The sequence below is a fragment of the Acromyrmex echinatior genome, chromosome 6 (genome assembly GCF_024713525.1).
Source record: "Acromyrmex echinatior isolate Ae372 chromosome 6, ASM2471352v2, whole genome shotgun sequence".
Classification (NCBI taxonomy): domain Eukaryota; kingdom Metazoa; phylum Arthropoda; class Insecta; order Hymenoptera; family Formicidae; genus Acromyrmex; species Acromyrmex echinatior.
Genome location: NC_141857.1, coordinates 13,774,392 through 13,798,957, shown reverse-complemented (window position 1 = coordinate 13,798,957; position 24,566 = coordinate 13,774,392). Strand labels below are relative to the sequence as shown.

The window sequence follows — 24,566 nt, the reverse complement described above, 5'->3', positions numbered from 1 at the left end:
ATCATTTTCAATACTACAACTTTTGTATAAAATATTTTTCTCAAAAATGATTACTTTTCAAGATATTTAAGGGGTCCGGGACTTTTTCTACGCTCTGTATATATTACTTTAAATACGAAACCACCACGGTCTGAATGTTAAGATGTTGAACTATTATATATATTCATTTACATATATTCATTATATTATAAATATATATTGTAAAGGTCATATCGATTTAAAAAAATGGAAACCTCATTTTTTTATTGCGTATTCTTGTAGTTTATCTCGAGAGCTTTTCAAAACGTTATAATAAAGTTATTTTTCATTCAATATTTTTCGAGTTACAAAGCTCAAAAGTTATAGTACCGCCGGCATTAGCATTGCACAAAAAGCCTAACCGACGGCTAAAATTTCACGAATATTGTTTAGGATCATGTCCCATTAGCGTCACCACCCAAGGTCAAACTAATAATATCATTAAATGAATATGTTTAAAGCCAATTTTTGTCTAAAACATTTTTCTCAAAAATACATATTTTCCGAGATATTCAGCCGACACGGAATTTTTGGCGGGCACTGTATTTATATATATACAGAGTATATCAAAAGTCTGGAAAACAAATAAATATCTTGAAAGCAAAATATTTTTGAGATAAAAGTTGTAGGATTTAAAAAAGTTTATTCACTGATCACATTCCCTTAACCTTGAGTGGCATCGCCAAGACTAGGTCAAGGTTACGTCGATTTTTTTTTAATACTCTATTTTTCATTACATTCTTGTAATTTACCTCAAGAGTTTTCGAAACAATATAATAAAATATTTTTTCATTAAGCATTTTTCGAATTATGAGACTCGAAAGTTATAGTATATCAAAACATTAATGTTATTGAAGGTGCTAAAACAATAGTTATAACCTCTTATTCAGCGTCATGATCTTAATAACATTTGTTAAGATCAAAATCATTGGCCCTCTTATGGGTTGCCACCTTGTCGCGGTGAGGGGGCTCCCCCTGGCTGGCGGAGCCGCTGCGGGCCGAGCGCAAAATTAAAATGTCACAAAACTACAAGCTAACACATCGCAGATGAAGAACGCCCAGCAACAGGCGAAGAGGATGGCGGAACCCCTCGGAAGGCGCGTCTTGGCCCTGCTTGCAGCAAGGTCGAGGCCCACGCCGAGGCTGCCGCCTCGGAGGGTGCTCTGTCGAGGACCGCATCGACGACCTCGCTGGGATTCAAAGCTCGGGGGCGAAAGCCGGGAGGGTCGTAAAAGAATGGCCGACTTTGTGATCTCCTTCTCGGATTCCGAGAGGGAAACCACCAAAAGGGAGGCCTGTCCTAAATCCCGAGCACGTACGGAAATTCACGGCCGAGGTCAGGGCTAAAAGGGCTTTGGCCGAGAAGGCCAAAGCCCGCCAACTACGCAGAAACCACCGGACCATAATCAATCTCGAGGTGGCACTCGCCTCCGCATCCGCGAAGAGGACTAGAAAGAAGTCGAGCTCGCTCTCGAGTATGACGACAGCAACCACTGTGTGCTATAGCTGCCGTGACAACACGGGAGCTGGGCACCATTGCCAAAGCGGTGGAAAAGTCCCGCAATATAAAGGGCGATATTGTGAGGGACCTGTGGGCGGCTTACACCAAGCTGTCCGCGGCCTCAGCTCGGTCGTCGCGAGGGCGAGCGGGAAGATGTACAGCTTGATGGCCGACGGCGGCGCCGACCGCTCTGGAGCGGAAGCCTGTGCGGAGGAGAAACGAAAGCTCAATCAAGAATTGGTGCTCCTCCGCTCAAGGAACACGCTCCTTGAGCGCGAGAGAGAGAGGAAGAGATCAACCTCCCGTTGCACGGCGGTGTCGGAGCGGAACGGGGCGTCGACTCTTGACCATGGTGTGGTCGGGCTTAGAGAGCTCGACCGGTACCCGCAATCCCGCAAAGGGGGGGATCCGCGATGAGACGGGCCGCTCCCAAGAAGGGGGAGGAGCCGCGAGTCCGTCGTGGTCACGGAGGAGGACACCATACTTCAGACCTCCTCTGCAGGGGATTGCGAAGCAACTCAACCTCCTGGCGGCGGCGACGGACAGAGTCATACCCGCCGGCAGAAAATCCCCGGCGAAGAACAAGAAGGGCAGGGCCGACAGAGGGGGATGACGAAGACCGGAGGATTAAAAGGGTCCTCGAGAGGCTCCTCCCTCGCTTCCTGCGAGAGATGGGGGTAGGCCCGACGACGGCGCGGTTGCCCCAAAAGGAACAACCTAAAAGAGAGGAGCGACCACTCGCCAAACAGGGCGGTCAGCCTCCCGCTCAATTGGCGAAGAGAGGGGCCGCCGCTAAGGTCGGCCCCAAGACGAAGGAGGGTACGTTTAACATGCCCCCTCCCGCTGCGAGGAGGAACTTGCTGCCCCCCGCAACTCAGGGCCCCCCACCAACCGGAGGTGCAATACGCGCGGAGGAGGAGAAGGACGGCAACGTAGAGGCGACCTGGGCACAGGTCCTCTCTAGGGCAGCTGCCAAGGCGAGAAAGACCGAGACGGTGCCACCCCGGCCACCTAAAAGTGGAAAATCCGGGGCCGCTCCCAAGACCGAGAGCGTCGATAAGCCCCATATTGGCGAGAGAAGGGTTTACACTAGTGGAGGGGGGACCCATCGACGTTGCGGGGTGCTACTTCCCTCGCCTAGGCAGAAGGGAATTCGAGGACATTGGAATCTCTGGGAGAGCATATGCGTCGGCGCTCCCCCAGGTCGACACTGGTGAGTGGGGACTTCAACGCCTACGCATTGGAGTGGGGATCCCCATTCACCGATTCCAGAGACGACAGCACCTTGCTGTGGGCGGCGAAGCATGGTCTCATTTTGCTCAACAGAGGCCGTGCCAGCATCTTCGTGGGGACCCGGGGGGAGTCCATCGTCGACTTGACGTGGGCGATCACCGCAGCGGTCCTGAGGATCAAGGGATAGCACGTGGACGCCGGCTTCCTGGGGGAGCTGTTCGATCACCGGCTGATTCGAATGGAGCTGGTGTCCACCCCCATAAAGGTGTCGCGTAAACGCCGCCGAGAAAAGAAGGGACGTCGATGGGCCCTGCAAAAGTTGGATTCCGGCGCTCTCGAGGTGAGCCTTCTCTGCTCCACCTGGCCAGAGCATGATCCGGTCAGGTCACAGTGGAGGAGGAGGCCGAGTAGGGACATTATGTCGCGCGCGTACGATGCGTTGATGCTCCGCTGGCGAGGAGGGCAGCCTACTGGTGGTTCGAGGAGCTGGCTGGACTACGCTGGACCACCGTGGCTGCCAAAAGGGCGTATACTCGCCGCAGGTGGCGGGGCACTGACGAACAGAAGCGGTCGCCGAGGTGCTCCGAGACGCGAGGAGTGCCCTTAGGGCGGCTATAAGAAAGGCGAAGGCCGACTCCTAGGGGGAGATCGTCTCCTCCCTGGACAGGGATCTGTTGGGGAGGCCCTACAAGATCGTAACGAGGAAGCTCCGTCCGTGAGCCCCCACCCTCCCCCGATAACGGAAACCCTGGATGCTAGCTAGATGACGTAGGGCTACCCTCTTTCCCACCAGGGAAATACCGGACAGGGCTGGCCCCCCGTCAGGATGGATGGAGGAGCTGAGGGTCACCGGGAAGGAGATGGGGAAGGCCTTCGCCTGCCTGAGGGGAAGGCTGCGGGCGCCCGGATCCGATAGCGTCCATGGAAGGATCTGGCTCGCCGCGGCCCCCCTCATCAGGGAACGTCTGAGGTAGCTCTACACCAGCTGCCTCAGAGAGGGAAGCTTTCCTAAGTCGTGGAAGAGGGCCCGGCTTATCATTCACTCGACATCGCCAACACTTTTAACAGTGTGCCGTGGGGCCAGATAGTGGAGGCGATGAGAGAATATCACCTCTTGCCACCCTACCTGGTAGCCAACGTGGAGGACTATTTCTAGGACAGGCAGCTGGAATTCCACAATAAACAGCGAACTCCAGCAGCGGAGGGACTCCACACGTCGCCGTTCCACAGGGATCCGTGCTGGGCCTCCTATTCTAGAGTCGCATACGACTCAATTCTCCGTGCGGCCCCCCCGGCTGCTACGTAGACGACACGCTGGTGGTGGCCGGGGGTACGACCTGGGAAAGGACAGTTGAAAGGGTATGGCGAATGTCGCAGTGGCGTGCATGGTCGGCTCCATAAGGGAGTTGGGCCTGAGGGTGGCCCCCACCAAAACGGAAGCTATTTTCTTCCATGATGGAAAGAGCGGAAGTGCCCCCTCGGTGTGAAGTCCGCGTCCTGGTGGGACCCAACATCAAGTATTTGGGCCTCGCCCTAGATGGTTGCTGGCTTTGTCGAGCATTCCGACAGACTAGCCCCGCGATTGGGCGGCCGAGCAGATGCTCTGCTCGACCTCATGCCCAACCGGTCCGAATGCGTCGGTCAGGCGGGCGTATATGCACGCCGTCCGGGGCCTACTATGGGGCTCTGGTATGGAGCGGGGAGGCCCTGGCCAGTCGCCGTATCAGAAACAGATTGCACAGCGTACAACGGCAGCTGGCCTAAGGTCTGTAGGATCTACAGGACGGTGTCGTATGAGGCCGCCGTGGTCCTCGCGGAGATCCCCTCTGCCGAATACGTGGCCAACGCCCTGGCGGAGACTTACGCCAGGGTGAAGGCCATTCGGCTACGGGGGGAGGGGGGGAGTCGTACCCCGGGGACCGTTGACCTGAGGGGGAAGGCCCGTCGGCAGATCTTTCAGGAATGGCATACCACTTTCGAGAATAGCCCGCCGACAACAGGCGTTCGGATCGTGGAGGCCATCCTCCCTTGTCTGGAGGAAAGGTAGGGGATGGGGCGGACTTTCATACCGCATGTCGCAGGTGCTCACCGGACATGGCTGTTTCGGGGAGTACATTGTGTCGTATAGGAAAGGAGTAGACCGCTGTTTCCTCTGCGACGGAAGCCGGGACACCGTGCAACACACACTCGAGGCTTGCCCGGCCTGGGCAAGCGAGCGCTGTGTCCTGGTTCAGGAGATTGGGGAAGATCTCTCCCTGCCGTTAGGGCGATGGTCGACCAGGAGAGCGCTTGAACGGCATTCAAGTCATGTCGCAGAAGGAGGAGGCCAAGAGAGCGAGGGAGAAGGCCCCGAGGGACGGCGGCCCTCCTCCGCCGCCAGGAGGCGGTGGCGACGATGGTAATGGTAGAGGGAAGAGAAATAGATGGCGGGAAGGGCCGCGGAGGACCATATGGGCGACGGCCGCAGCCGGGTCGTTCGTGCCCCGGGCCCCCTCCCGCGCGCTCGCGCCGCCGGGATCGTCCTACGGGGAAACGGCGGCGACCTCCCTCCCCAATACCGGAAGAAAAAGAAGAAGATGACGAGGATGCGCACGGGGAAGGCAGGGTCAATGGCTCCACCTCCCCCATTATCGCGTACGGTCTGGGACGGCAACTCCCAGCGGTGGCGATTCGCGAACCCTCGGGGCGCACTGCCGCCGAACTTGGATTGATCCTCCGCGCGCGGAGTCGGGGTCCCGTCCTTGTCGCCCCGTCAGCACGATTGCGTGGCCGAGGCAGGACCACCGCCCTCCCGCGCGCGGGGGATGCGCCGCGAAAATAAATTACGCGGCGTGATTTACGAGGATGAGGCGCGCCTTGGGGGGATTGGCGGGGACCGGGATCCCCAACTTCCGCCCCCCCCCCAACAACAACCGCGGGAGTGGGCTCGGGGGTGGTATCCCTCCCAGCGCCCGATTCGGGCAGTCCGCGCCATGCGCCGCCTGGGGCCTTCTCTCCGACGATCCCCGGGCGGTATATAACTGGCAACAGCCGGCTGGCTAGAGGAGCTCCCAGAAATATGTTGCACACATTCCTGGGAGTCCCTCAGCTATGGCCCATTCAGGACACCCGGAAGGGTTTTAGTGGGTGCAAGTCCCATAATATAACCCCGGGCTTTCCCCGAGGAGATATGCGTCAGGCATTTCCCCTCCGTTATAAAAAAAAAAAATCAAAATCATTGGAGGTAGTATCTCTTATTTTCATTAATGAAAAAAGATCGATTTAGTGTACTATTCGTTCCCTAACATCCGCTAAGTCAGCAGACTTAGCTATTGTCTCCGTATGCTTCGAAAACTTTTTATGAATACTTTTTACGGAAATATTGAATATACCTTAAAAACAGTGTAGGGGGGATCGAGGTCAGTTGAATATAGGGGTAAGTAGAATAATCGAGGTTATATGAAGTTATGCCACAATTTTAAAAAATCGTACATCTCGTACAAGTAAATATTTTTATTCTTAAAGTTTTTGTTTTACTATCGCACATGATTGTCTAAGATATTTGATTTCTACTTAGATAGTGTAGTAAGTGTAGTTCTTACTTTATAAAGTCCAACAGATTTTTTTTGTTTATGTTCTCTGTTATCGCATATTGTTAATGTTTTTGAAAAATGAACGGGGATAGTAGACTAACAACAGCATGGAACTGTATGATTCATTTAGTGACGACTCTTATAATACTCACTCAAAATTTTATTCCTTTAAAAAGATTTTCTTCAGTGGTAAATATTATAAGTTTAGTTCCTTCATGTCCAATCTCGAAAACTAGGCTTATTCGACGTGTTTTTGCACGAAATGAACAAATTTTGTAAAAAGAAATATTGTTTTCCCTGCAAAGTGAATGTTTGTGTTTAAAATATATTTTTATAAAAGTTTTATTAATATGTAGCTAAAGATGTAGCCAAAGATGTGTTAAAATACATTAATCTTTATTTTATTATAATAATCTTAGTCGAATTACCTCGATCCCAGGGCTAGTTGAATCAGATGGAATGCATTAGAAAAATGCATTTTTTTTCATATTATCAATTTCCCCTTATTATTAAAATATCATTAGGTAGTCGAATGTATGTAGTAACTGGTGTGGAATTCATTTTTTCGATAAGTCTCTTAATTTTGTTTGTAAAAATTCAAAACTGAAAAATGAATTTATTAGCCTCGGTCTCTCTTACACGCGACAAAGTTATCATTTAAAATTATTCTTCCTATGTAATAGTTATTTTTTTAATTAAATCAAAACTTTTTACTATTAAAAAATATATATATACTTTTTGCAATATTGATAATAATTATAATATGATAATTATAATATAACTTTTGATATTATCTTTGAAGTTCTATTATTGCGTTTTTTAAGTGCATTCAGGTTTATTTCACTAAAAAATAATACAAGAAGATGATCAAATACATGACGCGGTAAAATAAAATTTTATATTACAGAATATTATATTTTGTAGTACAAAAGTGTGGTCAGCAGTTCTTTGAAAGAAACCGAATGTATTATAAAAATAATATTTTAAAAGTACATTACATTCATTAAAATGCATTTACTTATTATATGGTGTTTAATTACCATTATTAAAGAAATAACAATTATGTAAGAAAATATTTTAATAATAATTTGCTGGACGCGATATTATGTGTTCGCAGCGTATGCTCTCATCGCAGTGTTTCATGGCTATGACAGATTTTCTAACCTAAATAGTCATCAATTTTAACGATTAAATCTCACTTCGCGGGACTAGGCACAACTGCCAGATTCTTTCGTTTTATGAAAAAACGCGTCGAATGGACATAATTTCATTAAAATTGAAGGTGAGGAGCATCTTCTGGATAATTACCTAATAATTTATCTCTGTACTCACCATGTTGTTATTCCGCTAGTTTTATTACGTTGAAACGTGAACCCCTAATACTCATGCGTAATGAGCGTATCACAGACTTTGCGCAATCAATCATAAATCGTTATTTCATAAAGATTATAATCACATTAAGACTAATTTCATAAATTTTAACATCTTTAATTCTTATTTTCAATGAGAAATGCATAATTCTGTACTTAGATACATGAATGAATAAAAAATGAATGACATATACAATATTAAAACGTCATTTATGGACTTGATTCCGCTTACGTTCATTGCGTTGGATATGAAGGGATTCGAAACCGCGTAATGAAAATTGCGGAATGCTCGTGATTGATTTTGCTCTCTTTCCGCGTTCCGCTATTTCGCTGCATGGGTTTACTCCCTTAAGTGGTAATAGGGAAAAAGTAGGCAGCGCGCGCTTCAAGAATCGGCGCGAAATGTACAATTAATTCCGAGTATTTAGACCATGCGCGGAGACATAAAATGAACTCAGGGATATTAATTTTAACTTAGGGCACTATACAGGATGTCCTAACTGTGATTTTTCCTGCACTTCCGATGATCTAACAAAAATTATTTTGAATAAAAATGAGTCAGTCCTCAATTGGCTACAAATTGCAATATTAAAAATTTGCAAAATATTCTTTTTTAAAAAAAGGTCAAGGTCACCCTAATTTTTTTAAATGGCACTATATATATTCTGTTCAACGACAGAATGACCTCGGTTTGCACATAACAGATAATACAACGCTATGAAGACTTGCGCAAAATGAATGAGTTTTCGTCCCAGCCGAGATCATTCTCTCGTTGAACGGAGTATACGTACGTAATTTTTATTTCATAATATTGTAACTAATGTCAAGACGAGTACCTGCTATACTATAATCTTGAGATGATCTTATAGTCAGACGCATGGAATCAATGAACGGAAACGTTCTCCTGAAAAATTATTTTATTTGTACTAAATTTAATATAAACATATTCTACAGTACAAACCAATTTTTATTTAACTAGCAGCATATCAACTTTCTCATTATAGGAATACATTTTCAATAAATTAAGATTGAACTATGATTTGCTCTAATGAAACTAAGAAAAAACATAAGTATAAATACAGTTGTAACAGCGTTCGAACTACGCTACAAGTATTATAATTTATGTCGACATTTTTTCTACTTACATACTAAATACATACACGTATGTACAATAATAAATTGTGAACTATATTCGGGAATATCACAAATTCAGAAATGGCTACGTCGATTCCTCAATTTGTCTACAGGTATATTTTTTCTACTGAATAATGTAATGAAAAACATGTAAAGTTTAATACAAAATAATTTTTCACGAAAACGTTTCCGTCCATTGATCCCACACATGTAATTTTAGGTCATCTTAAGGTCATAGTATAGCAGGTGATTGAACTCATCTTGATATCAGTTATAATATTATGAAGTAAAAAACGTAGTTTTAAAAAAATTAAGGTGACCTTGACTTGTTTTTTAAAAAGGAATATTTTGCAAATTTTTAATATTACAATTTGTAGTCGATTGATAACTAACCAATTTTTATTCAAAATAATTTTTGTCAAATCATCGAAAGTGCCGAAAAAATCGTGGAGTAATAATATTATATTGTAATATATTTTTTCATTATTATACATATAGTAATAACGTTTTCTCTTGGGATACACACTGAAAGTAATTTCACACTACACCAGTTGCGTGTAAGTGCTGCATCAGTGCTGCATTACACAAGTGTACATACATGGTGTACACTACTTCATGCCATCGTGTTCAATTCTGCTGCTAGTTGACTTCCATTTTCAAATTTTTAATGTCACACTAGCTCTATACCGTCTCTTTGAGATCGTATAGCAAAACCCTACTTCGTGCATAAAATTTGCACTACTATAGCCACGGAAATACATTACACTGAATGAGTTCGCCTATCACTAACCAAGGAAACACGCTACACTGTCTGTTGCACTGGTGGGCAATAGTGCAGCCAAGAGAAAACGTTATAAGTGTATTATTATATGCACAAAGCATAGTTGTTCGCTATTGTAAGTAGCTAATGAAGATCCCCCTCCCCCCCTTCCTCCCTCCCTCTCTCCCTTGCTCCGTCCATCCCTTCCTCCCTCCCCCTTCCCACTTCCTCTATCCCTCACCCTTTCTCTCTCGCCCCTCTCTCTTCCTCCCCTCACCCCTCTCACTCTTCCTTTCTTCCACTTTCTCTCCCCCTCCCCCGATCCCCTCCTCTCTCTCATAGCGATTTGACGTGTCAAATCAAGCTGCAAGATAGATTGTAAAATTGAGTGGGAAAAGTTGTACTATCTGTTCAACAAATTTAATTATAAATGTAATATACGATGGGAATATACAATGAATGATATCTATTGCAAGCATGCTAATATAACGAGTAAAAACTGAGTATAGAAGTTTGGAAAATTGGTCAAAGAAGGTAAACCATTACGGTGACATAGGTGAATCAATGTAATTTATCAGTGGGCAGCGCCATTCAGGTGACAGGACTAATTAAGTAGATCGAGTCGATAATTAAGTGCTCAGTATTATTGATTATTATATGATAATGAGTGTAAGATGGATGTCAAAATAGGATTTGTTGGTAGTGCAGGAAAAACATAAAAACGGAAACACATAAATGTGTAGCGCATAAATGCGATAAATTGTTCCATCCCAACTGCATAAAGCTGCACAAAATGTATAATCAGTCAAATGAATTAATATTTTGTAAAGGGAAGAAAACGAAAGAGTGTTGGTTGCAGGCGGAAACAGTAATACAAATAGGAAGATATCAAACTGTGAAGACACTTAAATATCAGAAAGAATCATGGAGAATAAAATTTAAGTCATATATAAAATGATAAAAGAGATGAAGGATGATAGGTAAAACCTTATTTAAAAGAGCAATACAGGAAGCTGTGGAACAAGAAATGGATAGATTAAGAATAGAGATACAAATATGGAAAGAGGCTGAACTAGAATAGATTATAAATATTATAGCACTATAAAAAAGGAAATAAAGAAATTAATTGATATGCTGCCAATAGTAGAAACTAATATGCAAAAGACTGAGAAAAAGAAAAGTTATAGTGAAGCGGCAGTAAATAAGAGCAGGAAACAGTAATTATCATTAAGCCATTGGAAGAAAGTGGAACAAACTCTAGTGAGATGATAAAGAGGGACATTAAAAAAATACAATTGATATTTCTAAGTAGGAAGTAGGAATCATAAAAATGAAGAAAGCAATAGAGGAGCAATAGAGGAGCAATTATAGGATGTGAAGATAAAAATCAAGCTGAAATTTTAAAGGAAAAAATAACAAATGATCTGGGTAAAAAATATATTATACAAGATCCAAAGAAGAAAAAATTGAAGATAAAGATCTTTGATATTGAAAAGGAAGATTGCGAGAAAGAACAAGAATTCTGGAAAAAAATTGAAGAACAGAATGGACTTATGAAGAATAGTATACAAGGGAAGATTATGCGTAAATCGGTGTATGGAAAAGTCTCAACAAATAATGATCATAGCAGAAATAGATGCCAAGATATATGAAATGATGCTGGAAGAAGGAAAAGTGAAAACTGATTGAAATATATGTAAAATTCAGGATAATATAGGAATTTTAAGGTGTTTTAAATGTTGCGGCTATTATCACTTTGCGAAAGATTGTAAAAAAAATATAACTTGCTGAAATTGTGCGAGAAAATATGTGACTAAAAAATGTAAGAGTGAAACAATAAAATGTGTGAACTGTGAAGAAAAAAATCAAAAGTTTTAAAATTAAAAATATAAATTCAAATCATTTAATATGAGTTGTCCATACTATAAAAAAGAATTTGAGAAACAGAGGGATAGAATTTATAGTAGTTTATAGCAAATAGTGCAATCAAGGAAGAAAAATGCTAGAATTATTTGTTTAAACGCATAAGAGTTTATAAAACATAAAAGTGAAATAGAAAATATTTTTGGAAAATTAATTTTTAGAAAAATTTAGATCGAGATATAATGGGATTTACAGAAACATGTAACAAATATGATCGAAGATTATGAACCAGAGATTAAGGGATATATATGTGTGAGAGGAGATTCAGAATCTAATAGAACAGGAGGTATTTTGTATGTAGAGAGTACAATTAAATTTGAAGTAATAGCGATAAATAAATGTGATAGTAATTGGTGACAAGATAACAATGACAATAAAAATTAGTGACAAGAATTATAAAGGAACATTAATGTTAGTTTATCATTCGCCTAGTGGCAGTGATGCGAATTTTATAGAATTTCTGGAAAAAATATGTAATGATGATTTGCTGAATGAGAGTAGAGTTATATTAATGGGTGATTTTAATATAGACATGAAAGTTAAAAATTACTGTCAGAATAAATTAATAAGAGTAATGAATTCAGTAGGTTTAAAATAATTGGTAAATGAACCAATGAGAATAGTAAATACTTCAAAGACAATAATTGATTTAGTTTTTACTAACGAAGAAATAGAGATAACAGTTGAGCATGAGTCAAAAATAACAGATAATTCAGTAATTATATTCAATGATCTTATATTGAGGTATAAGTGCGGAAAAGAGTGAGAATAGAACAATTATATGTAGGAATTATAAGATGGAAAAATTTATGAGAATGATTAATTGTAGAGTACATGTTGTCGAAGGTAATAATGTTAACGATGGTGAATTTAACTATAAATAATCGTAATATTACTATAAATGCGATAAAGTGTCTTGATGAAGTTGTGCCTAGAAAGAAAATTGCACTGCGAAATAAGTGGCGAGGTAATGGTTTTCCGAGGTGATCCGTCAAATGGTAAATTAAGAGATGAAGTTTCTAAGAGATGAGGTCTATAAACTAATTAGAATAAGCAAGACAAGTAATGATGATTGGGAACTGTTTCGTCAACTGAGAAACAAAGTGGTTGATCAATGTAGAAAGGCCAAGAGAAATTATTTAGAATCTAGATTAAAATAAAAAAAAATCCTAGAGACAAATGTGGAGGTCGCTTCGGGAGCTGCTGAAGGATAATATGAGAGATAATACATACAGGGAGATTCAGTGTGGAGACACTTTGTATAATAACATATGAGATGGCAAATATTTTTAATAGATATTTTGTAGATAGCACATTAGGGACTATAGAAAATGATGATACATTGGAATTAATAATAAATTTGAAGTTTTTAATACAATTAATGTAGTCATTAAATCGAATAGTTAATAGATTAGGAAACAAAAGTGATACAAAGGAAGGAATAACTGTTGAGATAATGAAAAGGGTAGTAACGGTAGCAGATATAAAATTATGCGAAATACTGAAAGATCCTTAGAGGAAGGAATATTCCGAAATAAGTGGAAAGAAACTATTGTAATTCCTATATCAAATATACAAAGAACAAAAAAAATAACAAGAAAACAAGAAAAATTTTGACTTATAAATAAGTTACCGATTTATGAGCAAGTACTAGAAATAACAATTCACAGTCAATTAATTAATTATTTGGAGGATAATAAATTGTTAGAAGAGTGCCAATCAGGGTTTAAAGCGAGGCACTCATATAAAACTGCCTTTCAATGGGTTATATCAAATTGGAAAAAAAAGTATTGGTGAAAGAAAGATGATAAGAGTTGTATTTTTATATTTAAAAAGGGCGCTTGAATTAATAGATAGAAATATTTTGTTAAAGCAAATAGAAAGTTATGGGATAACAGAGGTAGTACTTAGTTGATTTAAAAGTTACTTAGAAAACAGAACTCAGAGAGTTAAATTTAATGGAAGTTTGTCAGGATATATCTATTGCTGTAAAGCTGGAAGTTCTACAAAAATCAGTATTAGAACCGTTATTATTATTCTATATTTACTTTAATAAATGACTTGATGAGAGTTGTTTGTGGCAATTGTGAAATTAGATTATTCGCAGATGATACATTAATATATACAATAGGCCATATACAAGCCAAGAAATAAATGATAATTTTAATATACAGATACAAAAAGTTGAGGAATGATTAAAAAATAATAGACTGAAATTAAATGTAAATAAAACCAAAGTTATGCTAGTTAGAGGTATTAGGAAAAAAGTATCGGAAAGCAATATAAAAATAAAACTAGAAAATATAGCATTAGAAGTGATTAGTGAAATTAAACATTTAGATGTGTGTGTGTGTGTGTGTGTGTGTGTGTGTGCGTTCGTGCGTGTGTGTGTTATTATAGGTAAAAATTTAAATTTTACAGCACTTAATTATCTAGAGAAAAAGATAGAATCGAGATTGGAGCATTTTATCGAATTAATATAAATTTAACACCATACATGAAGTGTGTTGTATAAAGCGATAATTGCTCCGTTGAATATTGTTCGTCTATATTACTGACAAGAGGATTTTACAACTGTCCAGAACTGATTTGATTCTCCATGAAATATGTTGTAAAACGAAAATCTAAGAAACACATATTTTTTTATACGTGTACTAACTCATGTTTAAGAAGTTAAACCTCTTTGAAAAAAAATAGGTATTTTTCTTTCGAGCTGAATATCGAAAGTATAAAAGATAGAAAAAAATTTTTTAAATAAAAATTGTATGGTTTTAAGAGTATTTTTAAATTATAAAGAAAAAAAAATTTTTTTTTATTTTTGTGTTTAACAAAATACTTCCACCACCCGTAATTTTCTTAAATTTTCAATTTTTTTTATCAAATTAAAGATTATTTTTTTACAAATTCAATGATGTGTAATAAAGTTACATTACGACATATTTTCAAAAATTAATTATTAACGCTTCCGTATATACATTATCCATGCTCATATACGTAAATCTTTGTCGTTGGAACAATAAGATATATGAAAAGATGTCTTAAATAAAATTTGTATAGTTTTTTACGTGTGTGTATTTAGATTTTGTAAATATATATTTAAAAAAATATATACATATATTGTATATATATATATATATATATATATATATATATATATATATATATATATATATATATACACACACACACACACAGATTAACCCTATTATTATTTCTTTGACATATAATTTCTTCCATGAATAAAAATTAAAAATAATTTTATCCCAAATCCATTTTTTTATAATAAAAATTATTGTATAAGACTTACTAGGTATCTTTAAAAAATGAATTTTAAAAAAATTGTTGCACTTAAAATTACATTGAATTGTTAGAAAATCTCATGTTTGAAGAATTCGTCACGTGTAAAAAAACTATACAAATTTTACTTAAAACATCTTTTCTATATATCTTATTGTTCCGACTGAACTGGAAACATCTGAAGATCTATCTGTGGTTAGGAAAGCAGTTGAAAAAAGAAATTACATTGCAAATAATTTGTAAATTAAGTATATAAAGTAATAAAAATATGGTTAAAATATACAAATTAAATAAAGTGTACAAAATAAATAAACATATGTATGTAAAAATTAAAATTTATTATTAATAATATTACATAGTTACATTTTCGTAAGACATTGTTTTAAAAGTTCGTTTCTTTCTCTTTGAATCTAATTGTTTTTCTTTTTATTAACTCTTCCATCGCTTTTATTTGTTCCTCCTCAACTGCAACCAATTTTTTTCTTATACTGTAAACCTTCTTTGAATCTTGCTTTTTTTGGCCACTTTTTAATACAATGTTCGGAAACTGAATCTGACATTTCTAGTGAACTCGGTCTAAATATTCATTTTCTAACGTGCAATTAATTATAATTACTGACATCGATACCTAATTCTATAAATAAACCATCAGCAATCGGATTAGACAATGGCGAAGTTCTTGCATTCGAATATGGACACGGAGTAGAAGGAGTGCAATTCATTGAGAAGTTATTTAGAGAAGGCGTGGATCGGCTGAAATTTGTTGAAATGCTGCTTGGTCTTGACACAGTTGTACCTAGTCTGTGACTTAACTAAATGAAGATATTGTTGAATCAAAGTTTATGAAAAAAAAATTTCGCTTAATAAGATAACGTCCGCCCCCATAACATATTGAGGGAGCGATGCGGAAAGTACGCCATTCAGCGGATAGTTTCGTAGTGCTCTTTACTGCTGAATGCGCTCATTGAGAATAAATAATTAGATAATAACTAGGCGGTAATTTATTATATAAGTTTATGTATACCTTCAAAATAACAAATGGACAGTATAAGAATATTCACAGTAGTTTTACGTTCAGTCAGTGCAGTAGTTTTGTCATAATCATATCTGTGCAATTTGTTAAATTGTTTTTATATTACGATTCAAAGTTTAATTTTTGGAAATGATTATCAATCTGCTTAATGTTGTTAGACTTTTATTAAAATTTTATAAGTTCAATCTATCTAAGAAACATCAGTATCTGAAGCAGAAATAGAATTAAAAAAACATATACAAAAATTATTACTGGATAGCAATAATTTTTCACTATAATGGGTTGGAAGTAAAAAAGAAACTTCTCGATTATCAAGAACCTTATAAACTACATAATTTTGAAATAATTGAAAATGAAGAAACATGAAGTGAAGATAATTTAAATTCTCATCCTCAATGTTCAAATAATGACTTGACAGTTCTTATGACGGAATTGGAACATTAATGAAAAAAATAAAAAATAATCATTCGCTAAAATTAGTGCAAAATAAATTTAGAAGAGTTTCATCTGAAATCTGTCGATTAAAATGATGAGAAGAACAATTTACATTCAGATAGAAATCATATAGAAAAATTATCTTACATCTCTAAATTTTCACATAAATTTACTGCAGCTGTTGAATTCAGAATTCATAGTTCATGATATCGATCTACAAAGGCTTTACAAGCTTACAAAAAGAAATAGGAAATTTAAATCCTACAGGGTGGGCCATCTATTGGTACGTTTTTAAAAATGCGATCAAATGAGCATACATTGATATTTTTTATTAATTTTTTTTTGTTGTGAAGCTAAAAGTATCCGCGTCAAGAATGAAAAACGATTTCGTTCATGTGGCTCCCTCTACTGGCCTTACAGTATGCCATTCGGTCACCCCAATTATTAATGACATTTTGGACTACCTCGGCGCCAATTTCACTCAAAACAGTCGTAATATAATGTCATCCACTAACATCCCTTTCTCACGAACTTTCCTCACCAATTTGCGTATAGCTCCTTCGGTGGGTGCTCTATCACGACCCATATTTCTTTTCAAAATTCGTACAGTTTCGGCGACACAGCACTGACTTTGAAAATAAGTTTTTAAAATTTCAAAACGCTCTTCAAGAGAAAACATGTTGTTTCGTGCCGCGGACGGTATGACTAATAAACTGTCAAAATTTCGGGTCTGTAGCTCGTTCGGTGTTGCCATACGACGAAATTCAAAAACGTACCAATAGATGGCCCACCCTGTATATTTAAAGCATCTCACAGTTGAGTATCAACATTCAAAAAGTCCCACCGAATTGTTTCGAGGAAAATTACAAATTTATAACTAGAAGAACAATAAAAGATTCCGTTGAATTGCAAAATACAGCCAATGATAATTTTCTGAAAATATTGAAACCACTTATCGAACAGTTCGGATCTAAAAATGTTTTTAATTCTGATCAAAGTGATTTTTAATTGAAAATTCATTCTGAAAGATCATTGTCTAATGAAAAAATAAAATACAGTGTGTTGTGCAATCTATATCATCAACAACATACTTATACACTATACAACCAATAATATCGTATAATAGAAATTTGCTGTCACCTTTATTTATTGTATTGAAAAAAACTAATGGTATATTTGGACCAAAAGTACAAGAAACCTTATTTACATCAATAAATATTATTGTAAAAGCATCGAAATCTGGTAAAATAACTTCAGATAATTAAATAAATTTCCTTTTACAATACATTTTCAGATACTATTTTACTATTAAAAAGTAAATATGAATTTGCATAAACGGATTAATATAATGAAATTATAAGTCTTATTTCTGTGATATATTTTATATTTTATTTAAGAATCTCATAACAGTCATAAAATAATTACTAATTTAACATTTATATTTCTTACAGGTCATTTTAAAATGTGGTTAGAAGAATCTTATTTTTCAAACATTGGTTCTAATAGTGTTCTTCTTATCGATTCATTGGGACTGAACATTGTCCCAATATTATTTCAGATTTAACACCCGCAAAAAAACCTACTATGATTATACCGAAAGGCATTACAAGAAAAATACAACCATAGATATTTACGGATTTAGAATTTGAAAAAATTTTGCTAAAAGATTTTTAGATACTGTTTTATTATTAGAAAGTAATATAAATTTACATATTTGAATGAAATAATATAATAAAGTTACAATCTCTGATACATAATCAATTATCATCCTCGCGATATCACAACTTATTTAAATATTCGTGGTTTAAAAGTGGTTATACAAACGAAAGTTCAGAAGAATTTGAAAATCCAGTAGAATTTAATTTAGACAAAAGTTCAACAACATATGATATCGAAGGTTGCAGTTATATAGCTGTAGTAAAATGTTCTCTCTCATAGTGTAAGAAGTCATTATGTTTAAAACATTTTTTCATCGAATATCATTATTGTAAAGTATGAGTATATATATATATATATATATATGTATATTAGTATATATATTAATATATATATTAGTATATATATTAGTATATATATTATTGTACGAGTATAATGAGTAAACGATACAAAATATAAATTTATTGTGTACAAACATTTAGAAATTATTTCATTATTAAGTATAATATACCTGTATACGTTTTGAATATTACGTAAATGACAAGTAAATAAGATATTAAAACTGAAAATAGTAAAACTGAAAATAACTTTAAGAGAATAATCTTAAGATATTATAAGGAAATAATGTACAGAGATAAATAAAAAAGTTTTACTCACTTTAAGAAGAAATAATAAAAATTATTATAACACTTAACATTATTTATAATTTTTAATGTGTGTGTAATTACAAATAATCAATCATGTCAATTTTCTTATTCGTTGATTTATGTATTTTATCGTTTCGATGACAATTATTTACACATATGAGCATGTATAGCGTATATACAGAAGCGTTAATAAAATAAAAAAAAATACCGTTTTTTTTTCAAAGGGGTGTTTTATCCCTTAAACATGAGTTAGTGCACGTATAAAAAGTTACGTGTCTCTTAGATTTTCGTGTTTTACAACAAATTTCATGGAAAATCAAATCGATTCCGAACAGTTGTAAAACTTATAAGTTTAAACAATTATAATGTGCAGTATTTACAAAAATTACAAAATAAAGGAATGAAAATTATATTACGGTGCAATTACAGAACAAGAATTGAAGACATGCTTAAGGCATTGCAATTTATGTCAATTAAGGAAAGAATTAAATACAATGTTTGTATTTTGATACATAAAATGGTAAATGGAGATTGTTCGAATTATTTAAAAAATAAGATAGAGCAAGTAAGAAGAGAGAAAGAAGTACAAACAAGATCAGAGGGGAAAATACATAAATGTAAAACTAGAGAGGAACAGAGAATGTTGTTATATGATGAGCTTAAAATGTACAACAATTTACAACAACAATTTTTTTACAACCCAATGAAATAAGAAAGGAAAAAAGATTTAAAAATTTTAACTTCCTCCTCTCTCTCTTCCTCTCCCCTCCCTCTCTCTCGTTTGCGAAAACAATCCTCGACCTGTGGTTTAAGCACATCTAACGTCACGGAAGTGCGAGACGCGAAGCGTTCAAAAGATGCGCAAACTGAGGAATTCAAAGAATAGTAGAATTGCGCATCAAAATATTCCTACCTGTGTGCATATGACTACGATCGGGAAGATTAATATTCTCACACACGTGCACATTATGTATGTACATTCCTCGCGTGCGCATATAGCATATCGCTCTTCGCGATCATTGCATCATAAATGAATTAAATAATCCTATCGTAAATAATCCTAGGAGGAGAAGGGAGGAGAGTGGTGCGACTCGATCATGCGTTTTCATTCAGTGCAGAATTATTCCAATTCCGCATACAGTGATATTCACTCATGTGTCATAGCGTGTCTCATAATTGATGACCGTGCATCGTAAATTCCGCTTCAAACAAATATTGCGATAATTTAGCACCGCGATTGGCGCATTTTCGCGGGCTCTTACCTCACGACGGAATATTCTCACTATTGCCTTGGTCCGAACTAAAACCAATTCAAATTAATTTTTTAATTTTTAGGTGTTTTTTACTGAGTCACTTTATTTATCGCGTCACGAATTAGAAATGTAGACAGATGTTGCCGTGCGGGGCATGGAACATCATTGTTGATAAACTTTCGCAGGGGTATATTATGCTCGCGAAGAATAGGCGGAGGTGTTACGACCGCTTTTGGCGCCCTATGCTGGAATTTGCTTTTGTTCCCCATTACAAGAATTGCTAAGTCTCTGAAGCACCAATCCCCTGCTAACGGCAATGAACCAACAACTAAAAAAAAAGAAGAAATTTCCATCAATTTGTATAACACGGGAATACGAATACATAAATTTCATATTTTCTTTTGTAATAATATATTTGATGCTTAATGCAACATACTATTATATCAAATAAAAGTTAAATAAAGCTCCAATGATTAAATCAATAAAGATTTATAATGCCAATGAGAGCCAACATTGTTGTAAGTATGTAATCAAATATTTTATATATATATATATATCAATCACCGAAGTTATATATCAATTACAGACGTTTCGATCATAAAATTTGACCCTCTTCAGTGTGTCCATAACATTTTCAGAGTCAAATTAATTCATTATAATGATATAGCGCATACAGTTAATGATACGTCGTTAGGCTGTTGTCCAAATTTAACAATTTCCGTCTGTTATCCTATATACCCAAACATTAATTTAGTCATTTCAGCTAAAATTAATTTTATATGTAAAATTTTTAAAAACTTACCAGCTTGATCAAAAAGTTTCCGGAAGAGACCACCAGGTGATGCTCTGAGTCAGCTGATTTGAGTTCTTTTTTTTGACTAGGTTGCCACATCTATCATTGACATTTCCATCAAATTTTATCGCCATAGCTTGACATTTGTAAAAATTACATCGTCTTGAGTACATCTACCTCTGCGCGTGTTTTCGATTTTTTACAGTTTTAAAAATGGAGTTGAATTTGCAACAACGAGTTTGCAACAACGAATACCATCCAACAGCCATCGAATTCACCCGATATGGCTCCCTGCGATTTTTTTCTGTTCGATCGAGTCAAAAAACCTGCGGGGAACGCGTTTTAATAGCCGAAAGGAGGTAATGGAAAAATCGAAGACGGCTCTGATGGCTATACCAATAATAGAGTTCCAGAAATGTTTCGAGAGCTGGATCAAGCGCTGGCATAAGTGCGTTGCAGTCGCTGGAGAGTACTTTGAAGGGAACAATATCACTTTTGATGAATAAACTTGTTTTGAATTTTCTGAATGAATTCCGGAAACTTTTTGATCAAGCTAGTATTCATAGTCACAGTATTAAAATTAATTACATTCAGTTAGATAATCTTACTTTGTACTCAGCATAACGATAATCCGTTATAAATGCGACGTAGTTATAACTATATCTTGAGAGTGTGTGAGAGGACGCTTCGTATTCTCATTGTTTATAAGTCTTAATGTTAAATAGCATACCTACCAACATAAAATTCGACGATACAAAATTACAATTAGTAACAGCAATGAACCGAAATTAATTACCAATTTAAAAATTAACCATACAAATTTTTATAACTTATAAAACATGGAAACATCATTTATTCTTAAATGAATCATTATAAATTAAATCATTATAAATCAGATTCAACAATTCCATGTCATTTTGTAAATTTAGTCCATTATTTTGTTTTTTTATATGTATAACTTCCGAAATTAGTCTTTTATTATATCCTTGTTCTTCATTTAAGATTTTAATATCGTTCCATTCAAAGTCGTGATTGTGCTCCATTTTATGCTCTGTAATTACTGAATGTTGTGTAGTATTCCTATTTATGTGATTACGGTGTTCATTAATTCGTGTTTTCAGTAATCATTTTGTTTAACCCACGTAAGATGCATCACAATTTTTGTAAACTACATTAAATTGTGATAGTGAAGGTAATTTATCTTTTTGCATTTTTATAATAATATTAAGTTTATTAAGTCTTATATATGCCAAACGTACCGCTCTGTTTTTAAAAAATCTCTTGAACTTCTCTGCTATTAAAGGGACTGTAAAATATATAATTAATTTATTAGCAGTAGTCATTCGATGTGTAGTATTGTTAAGTTGTTCGAATTGTGTGTAGCCTTTTTTTTAATGTTTTCAAAAATTAGCCTTAAAGGATAACCATTAATAAGTAAGATGTTGATAAATAAATAAAATAAAATATTAGGTGTTGGAATTAATTCGTAGCGTTTTTAATGAAAGAATGTTATTTATTTCACATGAGCATTAAAAAATACATTAATGAAAGTACTTCCCATCACTTGTAAAACGCTACGAATTAATTCCAACACCTAATAAATTTTTTAAATAAATTGGTAATTAATTCGGTTCATTGCTGTTACTAGTTGTAATTTCGAATCATCGAATTTTATATCGAGTTGGTATGTATACTATTTGACATTAAGCCTTATAAACAATAGGAATATGAAACGTCCTCTCACACACTCTTAAGACATAGTTATAATCACATCGCGTTTATGACGGATCATCGTTTTGCTGAATACAAAGTAAAGTTGTCTAACTAATATAATTAATTTTAATACTTTGACTATGAATAATTTTTTAAAAATTTCACTTATAAAATTAATTTAAATGACTGAATTAGTGTTTGGGTATCCAAGTACAACAGACGATTACGAAGTTCTTAAATTTGGACAATAGCTTAACGATATTTCATTAACTATATGCGCCTACATCATCGTAATGAATTAATTTGACTCCGCAAATGTTATCAATACACTGAAGAAGACTGAATCTTATGGTCGAAACGTCTGTAATCGGTGATTGACATATACAGGGTTGGCCATATTCGACGGAAAGATGTTTTTTTTTTCAATCATGGGAAACGTCGTTACTCGATCTAACATCTCTTTCCCATGATTGAAAAAAAAAACATCTTTCCGTCGAATATGTCCAACCCTGTATATAATATTTGATTACACACACACACACAACAGTGTTGGCTCTCATTGGCATTATAAACCTTGATTGATACTATTATATTTTCTGGCTTTAGTTTCCGAAAATATTCTGATTATGTTTTCAATTGTTACGTAAGATTGATTACATAATCACTAAAACTGTTCTTTTTCAATTGATATCATAGCTAAATCGCCACTAAATAACCACGTCTGCGTTATTATATTTTTCAGATAATTCTTTATTATTTTTAATTTTGAAAAAGATGCTTTTGCAGTTGCCACAGACATTGGCACAGTTAATAATAATAACGCTATTGCTGAATTTGCAAAATTTCCAGAAAACCACTTTTAACTAATTCATTTAAAATATCAAGTAAAGTATAGCTTTATATTTACAAGAGTAGTGCTGCCTATTAAAATTTTGCGCACCTCCAAATTTTGCCCTATGCTGGCACGTACCACAGTGCCTCGTAACGCCTCCAAGAACAAGGGATCTCAAAGAAGAGGTTCTCCAGCAGGAAAGGGCTCGTGCGTTCGGCATGTACGTGTGTATGACTAGGGTAATAACGGCGAATAGTCATGCGCAGTCGTGAACCCTCGCGTAGCCTCGATCCATAATTTTGTTGGTGGACCCTCCCACGCATTTCCAAAGGACTTCCATTCCTTGTGCAGGAATGGGACAAACGCATCCTTTTTTCCATATCTTTTCTCATGTGAGCAATGCAACCGGAAAAAATTCGCGAATGCGTGAAATCGAGCGGCATGACTTTCAGGTGAAAAATCTAATTATAAACTTAGAAACGTTCAATGATGACTAAGAAAATTAAGAACAATTGATATTTTGGGTGATTCAATACTGTTCCCTAAACTTAAGTCTTAAGCCATAATTAGTAATTGACAAATCACAAAAAAAAACAATGATTAATTTCTTACGGCTTAATTTCTTTAAAACTTAAAGCTTGAGTAATGGCTTATTGTAGTCTCTAAAAAAGAATTCTATAACACAACATAAGAAAATTACGTGCAAATAGAATGCAGAAATCGTAATAATATTATCGTAATCTTATTTGTCTCACTTATAAATTTACTCATACAAATAAAGTTACGATGACATTCTATAATACCATGACTCTGTGTTCTACCTGAGTAAATGTAAGTTCTGCTAATTAATACGTGTGGCGATTCTCATATCTCAAATTCGTGTCGAGAAATGTCGCTCTGTTGCGACAATGCCATGAAGAAGCCTTGTATGTCATGAGCCGTTGTTCTGTTAAGCTCACGTACTGATGTAACGCGCAGTACCAGTAACCAATCTGGCAACGATTAGGAAGACTGTTTTGACAAATGAATTAGCGAAAACTACGAGAGAAATGCATTGGGCTCTCATACGTTTGAATGCACGCTGGTAGTCTATCACTCACGTGCGACTTAGGGCACAGACACTAAGGAGGATGAAAAGGCAAACAACCGCAAAAAAAGCATCGACGAAGCTCGCACGTGATCGCCATATCCCAGGAATGCGTGAGTCTCGCGCGAAATCATCAAACGCGAAAGAAGACGTTAGAATCGCATTCACCGCACCGTGCCGCACCACGCCGCGCCACGCTGATACCTTCTCTCTCCGAGCTCTATTAATATCTGCGCCTCGACGTTGACGTCGCGCCTCCGGATCGCGCTCCGGCGACAGAGGCGGGAGAAGGAAATAAGGCGAAGAGCT

The 24,566-nt window shown here is 36.8% G+C and overlaps 3 protein-coding genes and 1 pseudogene across 8 annotated transcripts in view; 2 read left to right on the top strand and 2 right to left on the bottom strand.

The window, feature by feature from the left end:
• Positions 1-24,566, bottom strand: part of LOC105154230 (uncharacterized) — a 242,674-nt gene that overhangs the window by 216,549 nt on the left and 1,559 nt on the right. The window contains exons 1-2 of one of the 6 annotated variants that reach the window (XM_087406877.1): positions 6,753-9,672; positions 6,477-6,621 (exon numbers count right to left, since the gene is read on the bottom strand). The exons of 1 other annotated variant lie outside the window; for it this stretch is intronic. The gene's annotated coding sequence lies outside the window, so the exon portion shown is untranslated. Of the gene's footprint in view, positions 1-6,476; positions 9,673-23,991; positions 24,564-24,566 lie in introns of those variants that run through there. 4 more of the 6 variants (XM_087406875.1, XM_087406874.1, XM_087406872.1 and 1 more) reach the window with 4 other exon arrangements.
• Positions 4,290-14,619, top strand: LOC147909507 (uncharacterized). The gene is made up of 4 exons (XM_087406813.1): positions 4,290-4,622; positions 10,292-10,537; positions 10,935-11,237; positions 11,296-14,619. The coding sequence occupies exons 1-4, from the start codon at positions 4,290-4,292 to the stop codon at positions 11,377-11,379; spliced, it is 966 nt and encodes a 321-aa protein (XP_087262939.1). The 3' UTR covers positions 11,380-14,619.
• LOC147909506 (uncharacterized) lies at positions 17,673-19,256 on the top strand (annotated as a pseudogene).
• On the bottom strand, positions 19,900-23,992 carry LOC147909505 (uncharacterized). The gene is made up of 2 exons (XM_087406879.1): positions 23,279-23,992; positions 19,900-20,160 (listed from the first exon to the last, which is right to left on the bottom strand). Exons 1-2 carry the CDS (start codon positions 23,388-23,390, stop codon positions 19,922-19,924), a joined length of 351 nt encoding a protein of 116 aa, XP_087263005.1. The 5' UTR covers positions 23,391-23,992; the 3' UTR covers positions 19,900-19,921.